Genomic DNA, 13,606 nt, shown 5'->3' on the forward strand with positions numbered 1-13,606 from the left:
TCCTTCCTTCCTCCTTTCCTTCTCTCCTTCCTTGCTTCCTTCCTGCCCTGGTTACTAATCCTTTGTTGATAACATACATTAAACAGTTCTCTCCCAGTCTTGGGCTTGTCTTTTCATTCTGTTTATGGTAACTTCGAATAGAATTTCTTTGGTTTTTTCTTCCAGTTTTATTGAGATATAATTGACATACAGCACTGTGTAAGTTTAAGATGTACAGCATAGTGATTTGACTTATGTACATCATGAAATGATCATCACAGTAACTTTAGTAAACATCCATCATCTCATATAGATGTAGAATAAAAGAAAAAGAAACACGTTTTTTCCTTGTGATGAGAACTCTTAGGAGAACTTGCTTAACAACTTTCTTATATAACATACAGCAGTGCTAGTTGTGTTGGTCATGTTGTACGTTACATCCCTAGTACTTGTTTGTCCTACAACTGGAAGTTTGTACCTTTTGACCATTTTCATCCAGTTCCCTGTCCCCTCACTCCCTACCTCTGGTAAGCACAAATCTGATCTCTTTTTCTGTAAATTTGTTTGTCTGTTGAAGTATAATTGACCTACAACATTATGTTAGTTCCTGGCGCACAACATAGTGATTTGGTATTTCTGTATATTGCAGAGTGATCACCACGATAAGTCTAGTTACCATCTGTCACTGTACAAAGATATTACATTACTACTGACTATGAAAATTGAGTACTGAAATATTGCCCATGTTGTGTGTTTCATCCCCATGACTCATTTATTTTGTAACTGGAGGTTTGTACTTCTTAATTTCCCTCACCTATTTCAGTCTTTTCATTCATGTTCACACCTGTTCACTCATGAGCAGAACTTTTTAATTTTATTGTAGCCTAAAATTAACCCCTCCCTTTATGCTTATGCTTTTTGTGCCTTTAAGAATCCATCTCTACCCCAAATTAAAAAGATAATCTCTTAATTTTCTTGTAAAAACTAAAAAGTCTTGAGTTTCACACTTAAGGTTTTAATGCATCTATAATTTATTTTTGTGTGTGTTATGAGATGAGAATCCTGTTTCATTTTTTGAAACGATGCATCATTTATTGACTTTTTCCCCACTGATTTTTAAACATCAATTTTTCATTTTTATGTGAATGTACTTAAAGTCTATTCTGTTCTGTTGGTTTGTCTGTCCTTTCATTAATATCTCTTCCTTTTAATGTGACTTTATATGGTCCTGGTTGTGGTAAGGTAAGTAACTTCTACCATATTTTCCTTGAGATTTGTTTAATTATTCATAGGCTTTTATTATTCCATAGAACTTTTAGGATAATATTCTTCAATATAGTGAAAAACTTTTTTGGGATTTTTATTGGAATTTATAAACACATTTGGAGACAAATATTTTAATGATATTGAGTCCTCCTATTGATGAACATTGTATATCTCCATTTATTCAGTCTTCCTTTCATTTCTTCATTGTTTTGTAATTTTCTTCATAAAGAATTTTCCTACCTTTTCTTAGTTTTATTTCTAAGTAACTTATTATTTTTCCTATTACATACTCTAATTTATTGTTATTGAGACTATGTAAAAAGAACTGTTAAAACTTAATAATAAGGAGTACCCCTATTATAGTAATTTTTCATTAGCACTATTCAGTATTTGTTGAGCCAAGTATGGAGTATATCAAGCAACGTGCTAGGCGCTGGGGCTACAGTAGTGAAACAGACATGGAAGGACATTGCGTTATCGGTAATGTGGGAGGAGACACAATAAATACAGTACACTGGATATCTTTAGATAGTGCTGATCTCTTGGAAGAAAAGAAACAGGATGATGTGATTGAGAGGACTTGGGGAGGACTGCTTTAACCTGGGTGCTCAGCGAAAGGCTTCCTGAGGAGGGGACATTTGTTTGACTTGAGCCTAGAATAGCAGAAATATCTTCTTTCTGTAAAGATGAGGGGGAGGATTTGATTACCGTATTTTCTATGACTGTACTTTTGTGATTAGACCAACCTTAATCACACCCCCTGATTGTTTTCTCAGTTGCTTTTCATTTCAGAGCTCTTACATTTTTCTTAATTAGCCTTTTATGGGTCTGTTTTATTGTGACTTTCGGGATATGTGACAAATATGAACTCTCCTAGCCTTTGGCTTTCCTAGTATTCTTAGTGGTCTAGTCTGAATTGTTTACTCTTACAGACAAAACATTAAGTCTCCGTAAATCTGCCCTTTGCACACATTTGATCCCTTCGGTTTAGAAGAGACAGTTTTAGAATGTGTGGAAGCAGAGATTGAATTGATGTATTTTGGACAATGGCCTTTTTTATCTCCTGCTCTTCTTCTGAGCCCACATTTTAGAACCCTAAAAGTATTTAGGAGCCTTTTTCTCAACATTGTTATTGCATCAGCCCTGTGTGGTTTTATAAGCTTAGCTACCTTAGGACTCTTCTAGCTTAAACTGTATTTTTCTTTCTGTTCCCAAGAGGGCATTTTTGGTAAAGTCCTCATGAATTAAAAAAATGGAGAATCAAGTTCATTCATAAGCAAAAGTAAGGAGTGTTATATTTTATTACATCAGTATTTTAGAATTTCAGTTATGTTTTGAGGAGCTTGCTTAATGAACAGAAAAAATGAAACTGTGCATCTTTTTAGTGGTCCTTAAAGCTGGCATTTTCTAAAAATTGAGAAACTGCCCTACCTCCGGCCATGCTCCATGTGTCTGGGTGGGTTGGATGCCTGATCTCATGCTGTATAATCAAAAAGGAGGAAGGAAGTTGGTCCCCCAGCTGCCTGCCTCTCAAACAGTTTCTATCATGTCTGATCAGAAGTACTTAAAGGGGACACGGCTTTAACAGAAATACAGAAAATAAGTCATCCTTTTCAGTGTCAGAAATTAAGCATGTATAAAAAAGTTTGACAATTGTTGTCTTTCAGGTTAATTAGCAAAATATTTCAGTCTTCGTTGGTTTTTTGCTTTTGTTGCTATTGTGCTTTTTAAAAAGTAAATTCTTCCTTGGTTCAAGGGTAAGCCTTATTTCAGTTTTAATTTTTGAAGCACAGGCATAAGAGAAATTAATTTCCTTTGAGCTAAGTATTTATCTTGTCAAAAGTAATTAGCTAACATGGTTTCACTTTACATAATTTCTAGAGCCTTTTATTTTGACAGCAGATTTGGAAAGTGTTTGTTTCGAGAAAAGGAGCCTAGGGATGCTAATTATTCCACTGACTCCGAGATTTTTACGTCCATGTCCCTTCAGGGTGTATGAGCACTTCTCTGCAAAAGGTGTATTTAATCAGTGTGGCTCCAATATAGATAGGGTGTGTGTGTGTGTGTGTGTGTGTGTGTGTGTGTGTGCGCTTTTGTTTTTTGTAGAATTTCCTGATCTTCTACAGAATTTCTTTTTTTTGCCTCAATTTTTCTGCAAGGGTAGCTGCTTGTGTGGTATTAGGCCTCGTGGTCATTGTATTTGAAAATACCCCCAGACTTGGCCAGGCTCTTTGGGGGCAGGGACTTTCACATTTCCAGCACCAGGCATCCACATCCAATAAAGCAGTAGAATAAGTGGGACAGGGAGAGACCTACTCTGTTTACTTCCCAGAGTTGTTGACTCAGTGCCTCTTACCTGCCAGGCTCTGCTTGTCTTGGGCTTTGGGCATAAAGAGGTGGGAAGATAAGCAGGTCCTGCTGGCACTGATGGGGCACTCGAGTCACAGGTGTGGGCGGCTGTTTTCACTGCTGAGGACAGAGAGGCTCATTCAGCCACCTCAAGCAGTGGAGCATTTTCCTTGTAAGGCTACTCCAGGATGAAAGGAGATTTGAATCGGGTACACTTCCGGGTCTCCTGGGAGCAGAGGAATTAAGACCCATCCCATCAACTGACGGGATGTCTGGTTGGACAAGTGTGAAGATATTCACAGGAACACAGGACTCTCAGTATTCCACTGGAATGGTACTTGGGAGAAAGTCAAACCTGTATAAACATTTCTGTATTTTTCCTTGAGGATTATTAAGCTCTTAGGTTATGTATCTTTTAAAATGTTAGAGGAGTTTAGTATATTCTTCGGTCATATTTGTGTCTGTCTCTCGGCAGATGATACATTTCCTGCACTGTTCCTTCTATATTCTCCTAGTCTCTAGTGTTGTGTGTGTGTATAAATATATTCACGCAATATCCCAAGAATAGGAAAATCTAAAGGTGGAAACCAAGTGTAAGAAAACCTAATTTGATTTAGTACATTTAAAGCATCATCTGCTAACCTTTTCATGAATTCATTCTGCTGTTTACTTTGTGCATTTAAAAAATGGCAATGTTAAAATTGGTAATACTCAAAATAAACAAACATAAGTCTTATATTTGAATAGAAATTTATAGTTTACAGGCACTTTCAAAGATGTTAATTTTTTTCTTCTTAAAGCCCCTTGATTTAAGGAGGGCAGATCTTAACTTTGCATATTTTTAAAATTGAGAATTTAGATTAAGTTCCTTGATTCCTCCCAGTTTTCATGGAGGGCAGTGGGGCCAGCAGTGGGGCCCAAGCCTCCTGACCCCACGTCCTTCCTCCTCTTCCTCCCACTCCTCTCCCTTGTGCTTGGGTTCCTGAGAGAGAGAGACCAAGCCCGCCCTGCCAAGATGAACTCTGCTTTACTTCCAGCAAAGCCGCCACCCTGAATCTCAGCCTTCTTCCCCATTTTGGTAGCCGGACTGAAAAATCTAGAAAAATTGTGAAGATTACTGTTAGCTTGCCAGAAGTTTGTGCAGAAGACACTTGTATTTCATCCCTGCAAGTGGATATGGAAGAATATGGTTATGAGAGCTTGGATTTTTGGTAATTGTTGTCAAAACCCAGAGTTTTCCTTGACTGCTATGTACCACTTGCCTGGTGGCTCCGTCTTCTTAACTGCTCAATCCTGTGCCCCGTTTACTCTTGGGAAATGGAAGTCATAGTCACACTACCTATCTTCCCACAATTTAAAAGTTGTTATAATTTTTAGCAAAATAGAAAGGAGAAATAAAGGCAAGTAATTGATAGTAAGCAAAATGTGTTTTATTGGGCATGTGCCATTGTTTGTACACAAGAAGACATAATGTAGTTAGATTCTCCCACTTACATGTTGAATCACTAAGAATATGAAAGCTGCAAATGTAGTCTGATCAGGTATGTTGTACTGGCCATTCGAATACCCTCAGGGGCATTACAGCCGTGACATAATTTTTTGAAGCAATGAACATCTATTAGTAAAATTCCAAGCAAAACAAAATACAAAAAAACCCCCAAATTCCTTTGATTTCTGTTGTAGAAAATTTGATGGATATTAAAACTGCATGTAATAATTGTCTTCGTACATAAACAGTATTAAAGTTTAGGCTCAGATGGTTAGAAATTGACTTGTTTGCCAACATGAGTGACCAGTGGGATATGTGAAAAGTCGCACGCTGTAGGATTCACGACAGGTCTTTGTTGTACAGGACTGCCCTGTGTGCTGTCTGTCACATGCCAAGGGCATTCTCTGAATTATTATGAGAGTTGAAAAAAATTGCTCCCACAGATTTAGAATACTCCTCCTAGATGGCGATGCCACTTTGTTGAAAATCTCTGCCTTAAACACTTCAGAAAGACACAGAAGTGGAGGGTATAGCTCAAGTGGTAGAGCACATGCTCAGCATGCACAAGGTCCTGGGTTCAATCCCCAGTACCTCCTCTAAAAGCAAACAAACAGACCTAATTATCACCCCTCCACACACACACACAAAGAAAGACCCAGAAACCTAAGGGACCCCTAGGGAACAAAGATGACCCAACATTTCAAACCTGAAGCTCCTAGTGCTGTGATTTCATTGTCTAGAGAGGCTCGATGGGCAGGAGGAGAGTGTGTGCTCTGTTTTCTCCCCAAGGCTGGGATATGCTTTTTCCCTTTGTCTTGCCTTGGTCAGCCTGCACTATTTGTGCTGCATTCCTGTGGCTGAAGTTCTTTGCACCCTCTCCTTTCTCTGTCCTTGTGGCTTGCTGGGGAGGCTTTCTTTAGACTAGGTTCTGAAGGAGTTGTGGAAAAGAGGTTTGAAAGTGTCCAAGAAAACGTAGAAAAAATTTTTTTTAGTATGGTATATGAAATATACATATAGTTTACCTGATGAAAGGTTTTTATATAACTCATTTGTGACTTTGCAGCTACATGGCTGAATTATTTTGGTCCATAAATAGTGAAATTTTTATCTCGATCAATTTGGAGGGTATGATTTTGCTATCAACTGTAGTGTTTGCATAATTGGGTTTGTGATTATTTCACAGTTAATCCTAATAATAACAGAGGTCAATATGGAAGGAAATATTTACCTATTATTGTGTGATTTCAGTAATCTGTATTTTTGCTTTCTGTTCTCTCTGAGGCAGCATTTTGGTGCCGGGTGCGCCCAAATTCAGATTCTCAAACTCTGCCACAGGGTGACCGTGTGATCCAAAGCAAACTAATCAGTATCTCTGAGCCTTACAGTAGAATGTGGTCATTGGTAATATGGCGGTACTGATGTTTAACAGCATGGTTGCAAGGTTGTTGTAAAACACCTGACAGTTTTCTTCTAGTGCTTATTCCTGGGCATCTATATTTTTTGTGCAATATAATCATAATGCTGTCAGAAATATTGCCTTTTTCATTTGACCTATTTCTATAGTGTAAACAATTTTTATAAGTACTGTTTTAAAAGTATTGAAGTATTAAAAAGTATTGTAGTAGACACATGACATTGTCACTGGAATATACTGTGTGGTATGTGATGTCCTTTCTGTATATTATATGAACTATAAACATACCTGCTTCTCTCAAGAAATAAAGTTTTTAAAAGCCTCATTTCTTGAGATAACTGAGCAAAACCAAGAAGAAACAACAGAGCTGAGTTGAATGCAGGGAGTGGCCGGGAGTGGGGTTTCCAGCTGAGAGTGCACTTCCACATACCAGCTGAAATTGCAGCCTTCCGTAGACAGATTTGCATGGCATGGACCTTTGGGTTGCTTGAAAATTGACAAAGCCACAAATACTAAATCTGAGATCAACAATATACCGTCCTTCACCTAACACTAATTTCAGTATACGTGAGCATTTTTAGTTTTGTTTCCAAATTTTGTCACTGAAAAAATGATGTTGTTGAAGAGATGTATATATATATTGCTTTATCCTTCTCTTGTGGTATTTCCTTGGGATAAGTCTTGTAAAGGTAGAGTTACTCTATTAAAGGAAGACAAACCCTTTATGGCACTTGGTGTAATTGCCAAATTGTTCCCAAAAATATTATATAGGTTTACACTGTCCCAGTTAAGTGGTTTCAGCCACACATAACTAGGGATTTTTATTTAAGGTGTTTTGGGGGGACTAATTTAACATGTGAAATATTGATTTTAATTTATATTTCTTTGCCTACTAGTGAATTTAAACATTTAATTTTCATATATTTATGATATTTCTTCTGGCATTATTTATTCATTCATATCTTTCTCCTATTTACCTTTGGGATCACTTAATAATTTAGGTCCTTTTTGAAGTTTTGGATAAATTAAAATTTTATCTAATACTATTTTGCTTTTCTCTTTCAGCTCCAGTAATAAACCGATTCACGAGGCGTGCCTCAGGTAAGTCTGATTATGGGTTTTTCTTACTAATGGTGACATTTTAGAAATGATGGTGGTATTGGAAAAGAAGGTACGAATAATTGCTAGAGATTAGTAATTTATTTGTCAGTCGTTTTCCTAGAAAACACAACCATCTGATAAAATCAAGAACCAGAAGATAATTGGAAATATTCTCTGAGTGGCTAACCTGAAAATTACACTGCACTGAGGCTATTGTATGAAGACTCTTATCCCAATTTGTTTATTTCTGCTCTTGATAAATTATTATCTGCATGATTATCTGATTTACCAGCCATAGTATAGAAGCAGTGATTTAGAGCTTGGGTAAAGGGACACTCTAGAAACAATATGGGAGGAGAGTTTTTAACAAGGGCCAGGAAAACTCTTAATATGCAGATGTAAGATAATAAGATGGTCATCCTGGGGCCATTTATAATAGGAGCAAATTGCCTTAGGTCTCTTAATACCCTGGGGCTGCTGCTGTCCTTCAGATACCGAAGTAGCCTAGCCTTCACAGTGACAGACCTTAGCCACTGACAGTTTCACTATACTGGGTACCAACTATATGACATTGGTGGGGAAGTACAGGACACGGTTGAGAGCATCTCTATTCTAAATGGTTTAAGTAAAATGAATTTGGGCACTGAAATGGATAAACTATCATTTGGAAAATTCACCTCTGTGACATACCTTCTTGTCTGACAAATGAAGTGCTACCATGTTTAGTTTGAGAAAATGACTCTTTCTTTTAAATATAATAAGTTTTTTTGGTTGAAAAACACAAGATAAAATTTCAAACATACATATTGTTTATATAATACAAACGACTAATCTATTTCATAAAAGTACCTTATTTTCATCTGCGCTGCATTTTTAAAGCTGTTTTAAGGTTGAGTTTTATTTTTAACTTGTCAGAAGTTACTGGTATAATTTACTCTTATTATGTTGTGACCAGGTCTATAAGGAAAAAGACAAGGGGTTAGGAAAATATGCTATATTGAGTTGGTTGTTACTTCATCCTCCTGAGCTTTTTGTTAATGTCAAGGCATATCTGTTTTAAATACTGAAAGCAAAGAGTAGATTATAATGCCTTTTGTGAAATGAGAGATTATGTTTATGTCAGTAAGACATCAGACTTTATCCCAAAGTAGAGCTATCAAGAGTGATTGTATTCTTTCTGGTTGTAGAATGTAGTCTTTTATGAACTGGTGGTGGAAACAGAAGAACAATAGAATCAGTGTGGTATCTTGTCTTCGTGATGTTAGATTTTCTCCACAGAAATGTTAAGACTCTTAGAATAGATTACCTCCTTTTCTGCCTCTAACTGTAACACATGAGAGATTCATTTCTGGTCAAATTCTAGTATTTGTTGTTCAATACTCTTAGCATCAGTTGATGGGTTAGAGGCTCCAGAATGTAGGTTTGTTTTGAAACACTGTTATTTCAGTCCCTACTGCCACTGCGAAGTGTGTGTCCAGTGTATCTCAGCTGGACTTGGCTGGAGATGCAGACAAGGTGGAATGCCAGCAAAGAAATACACGTTCAAGTCAAATGTTGCATTTATTGCGAGGGTGACAGGCAATAGGAAATGTCAGTGAAAACAATAGGAAGTAACTTGATTTAAAGAAAAAATGATACCAAGTTCAGGAGTCATGTTGTATAAGCCTTAAAAGGCGTTAATATCGTTACCCTAATAATAGAACACGCTGGAAAGCACCCTGAGAATGAACTTCGACATTGATTATTGGAAGGAAAAGAGAACTAACTTATGAGGTAACCCCGATGGGTCAGGTACTGTGCTAAATATTTTATACACATTTTCAGTCTTTCAGATAAGGGAAATAAAATTATATTTACTACCTTAGATTAAAAAAGAACAGTAGTCTAAGGAAAAGAAAAATTAATGGAACCTATTTAATTATCATGTCTGTGATGTATTTTGACTTTTTAATTTTTTTTTAAATGAAAGTTTGTCTAAAAGTTTTCTGGCAAAGAAGACAGTAGAAATGATCTTAAGACTTCTTGAAGAAATTCTACAGTTCTCTCTGTTAATTTAGTTTAATGGCTAAAAGTAATTTAGTAGACATATACTTCAGTTTCTTTTAAAGTAGCATTCCCTGAAAATAAAAAAATACATGTCTCTTAAAATACAGAAATTCATACTTGATAATTCTTAGAATGTCTTTTTCTGATGGAGTTTTAGTTCAGAAATACTTATTCTTTTCAGAAATAAACTGTAAATTTAAATTTGTAATGTGATACCTGTAAATTAAAGGGGAAAAAATCAGGTAAAATCAACCAGAATTGTAGGACATAGGAGTTTGTTTCTTATTTGTCTATCTTTTAATAATAATTAGAACAATAAACACTGTACATATACATTACAAAAATAAATATACTCTATGTAGTGCTAGGTATTCAATCACTTTTTGATTGAATGAAATTTTTAAAATGATGTTATGATATATTTCTAATTTCCTAACTGATTTTCCTAAATCTTTTAGGTTTTGGGTTTGATATTGATACCCCATCTATCAAAAATAAACATTTCAACCTGAATACTTCAAACAAAATGTTTCTCCCCTTTATGCCTTTTCCTTTTATTATGATCCATGAGGATTGGGGGGAATGTTTATATTAAGAATGTGTTTAGCAAATACATTATTTGGGATCATTTTTACACTTTTAATAACACTGTTTCTGCCGAACTGTCCTCAGGTGTTTTCAGTGCCTGCCCACAAACCTGTTGGTTTTTATTTCTATAAGTCAAAGGAATCAGTTTCACTTGGTATTTTCAAACAAAATTCCCAGAATTTTGAGAGTTTGTAGAGGTTTCAGGGTTTCATAAGCTAGTTTTCCATTTGGCTCAGGAGGGAAAGGCATATCTTGGAGGGTGATTACTGGATAAAAGCAGGTGGACCTTGGAAGAGTAGGGTCTTGCTTACGCATTACATTGGATGAGTTCTACAAAACAGGATGTGACTGTCAAATGTCTTCTGATATCCAGATAAAATGTCTCTCTGGTATCTTCCTGACAGCTCCCCATAACCTTAGTTTCTTTGTCTGTTTACTTATATTTTTATTGAGATATAATTGACATGTAACATTGTGTATGTTTAAAGTGTACAGCAAGTTGATTTGGTACACTTATGTACTATAGTATGATCTACCCATAACTTTATTTTTAAACAGCACCCCGTAGCCCTATTTTTAAACAAAAGAAAAAGATTTGCTTTTGTTCTTTTTTGACCCATTTCTACTCTGAGTAGTCACTTCTGATTAGTATGTCTTTAAATACACAGGAGTCATCCACGTAATCTTTTAGATTTCTGATGGAATTAACACTGGGGCTTAATTTTTCTTAAAGTTTATGATGGACTTGTTGTTTTATGAAGATTATTCTTTTTGGTGGAAAATGGAAATTTACCATTTATTGTTACTATAAATTAGTGGTGGTAGTAAAGAGAGTAGCTTAATAAATCTTTGAAGAGTAAAGCTTTAAGCGACCGACAGTCCTACTGCTTCGTTGTTCATCTAGTGTATTAGATGGGAAAGAGCCCAGGCTGTACGGTTAGACAGATGTCGTGATTTGGCGTTCCACTTCCACTTCTGTTCTAAGAAATAATTACATATTAGAACAGGTAATACTCAACAGCAGTCTGTGACAGCAATACTAAATGTCAGTGCCAAGATTTCCTGGCCAGCTAAAACCACCCATTTACTCTATGACTTTGCGTGTAAGTTATTTACCTCATTGAGTTTTACTTTCTTATTTTTATTTCCTTTTAGTTTGGATTGATAACAACTATAGTCACGTTATGAAGGGTAAGTCAGGTGGTTTATGTAAAGCAGAGTGTCTAGTTTTTTATTGAAGTGTAGTCAGTTTACAATGTGTCAATTTCTGGTGTGCAGCACAATACTTCAGTCATACACGAACATACATATATTCGTTTTTATATTTTTCACTGTAAGTTACTACAAGATATTGAATATAGTTCCCTGTGCTATACAGTATAAACTTGTTTATCTGTTTTATATATAGTAGTATCTGCAGATCTCAACTGAACATTGTTTAAAACAAAGCAGTAAAATGCTCAGCTCTGTGCCTCAGTCTGTCATGAGGAAGCCTGAGAGTCATAACGCTATATGATATTTAGCCTTTTATATGGGCCTCTCTTTTCATTGTTGGCACATTGCAGTTTTTTAAAACATTATAATGGTTTTCCTTATAAAGATTCCTTCCTTTTGAAAGATTATAATGGTTCTGGCTCTGAATTGAAAAACAAATTGAAATGACCCATTAATCCTGAGACAGTGCCTTCTCCTGAGGTCAGACCTCTCCCTGAATTTTTTTCAACTCCAGGATTTTGCTTTGGAAAAAGTCAAGCTTACAGAAAAGTTTGAAGAATAGTTCAATAAACACCTTTATCTAGATTTCCCAAATGTTAATATTTTGCCCCATTTGTACACTCTTTGCTCCCCTTCCTTGTGCATTCACAGACACACACTTTTATATTTTTTTACTGAACTATTTAGAAATCCTAAATACTTCGTGCGTATCTCCTAAAAACAAGGACATTTTCTACAGACTATAACACAAAAGGAATTTGACCTTGATACCATGCTATTATCTAATCTGTAGTCAGGAGTCCAGTTCCTCTGTTGTCTTGCTAGGTCCTCTCTCCCTTGCTCTCTCTCCCTCTCTTTTTTATTGAAGCCCATTCAAGGATTTTACATTGCATTTCATGGTCATGACGCAGTTTTTCTTGTCTTTCATAAATTGGCTCCCTGAAATTTTTGAAATCTGCTTTTTCAGTGTCCAGACAGTTATCCCCAACAGTGAAGCGGTTGGTTCCCCATATCGCCTGTTACGAGCTCTTAGATCGCACAAGCACACCCAGTGTCTGGTCACAGTGCCCCACTGATGGCTGGGAAGTCTTGGCACTAACATTTAGCATTGCTGTCACAGACTGCTGTTGGATATTTCTTGTTCTAATACGTAATTATTTCTTAGAACAGAAGTGGAAATGGAACTCCAAATCATGAATTTGCTAACTTTCTTTTCTCAGGTAATTTGCCACTCTTCAGTATTTAGCCATTACTGTATGAGCAGTGAATTTTATAGTATCTCTTTAACAGAGCTAAAATCTTATAATTGTCCCTAAACTAGCATTTGGAATAATTCAGAGGTGAAGTCTTTCAATCTCAGACACCCATTGTGTAAAATGGCACATTAAAAACTCAGTAAAATCACCCCAAACAGAAAATGATGAGTCCCCAAGAAAAGCCGTGAAATAGCAGAAGTTCAGATCTTGTCTTGAATATGATTCAGGGAACATATGCTTCCTTGATTCAGGGAACATATGTTTCCTTTTGTTTTGGAAATATTTTGTAGCCTGGTGTTCATTGTTTTTATTTTAGTTATTTGACAAGAGCTTTTAACCCCCAAATTATTTTTTCTTCCAGATGTCATTCTCGTATTTTCCAACTAATTTGCTGATATTTAATTAATTTGCATATTTACATGTATATTTCATTAATTTACTGATTCATTCAGCAAACATCTATTGAGTCTTTACTCTGCCAGATACGGTGCTGGGGGATGCTAGAAGAGAAACATAGGGCCCTTAGGAAGGTCATGTCTTACAGGGAAGCTGGCTGTGACTTAATGGCGGTAAATATCACAATATCCACAGAGTGAAAGGGAGAGAATGTCTCTTCCAAGGCATGGAGCTCACAAAAGGGGTGCCAAGTGAGCTGGTCTTTAAGGCTGATAACACAGGTTTCAACAAGAAGGGAAGGAGAGCATTTGTGCTTTATCACTAATAGCCAGCTCTTTTTATTATAAAGTCCTTTCTCACAGTACGCTGCTCTGCACCTTACCTCTGCCATCAGATACCTGTGGCGTAGAGTCAGCGCATGCTCAAGGCCATGGGCAGCAGGGGCTTGAGGCCAGGGGCATTGCTGTCTCTTAACCTAACCATTGCTTCAAGATGTTAGTGTCTCTC

At 36.4% G+C, this 13,606-nt stretch overlaps 1 protein-coding gene across 5 annotated transcripts in view; it reads left to right on the forward strand.

The window, feature by feature from the left end:
• The window catches only part of PRKAR2B (protein kinase cAMP-dependent type II regulatory subunit beta), a 90,790-nt gene that overhangs the window by 15,926 nt on the left and 61,258 nt on the right, over window positions 1-13,606 (forward strand). For all 5 annotated transcript variants that reach the window (XR_010381740.1, XR_010381741.1, XM_010984837.3 and 2 more), the window contains exon 2: window positions 7,563-7,598. Coding sequence is in view for 3 of the 5 variants with exons in the window: in XM_010984837.3 (XP_010983139.3) it covers window positions 7,563-7,598 (36 nt within the window). In the remaining 2 variants the exon portion in view is untranslated. The remainder of the gene's footprint in view (window positions 1-7,562; window positions 7,599-13,606) is intronic.

Source organism: Camelus dromedarius, chromosome 7 (assembly GCF_036321535.1).
Source record: "Camelus dromedarius isolate mCamDro1 chromosome 7, mCamDro1.pat, whole genome shotgun sequence".
Classification (NCBI taxonomy): domain Eukaryota; kingdom Metazoa; phylum Chordata; class Mammalia; order Artiodactyla; family Camelidae; genus Camelus; species Camelus dromedarius.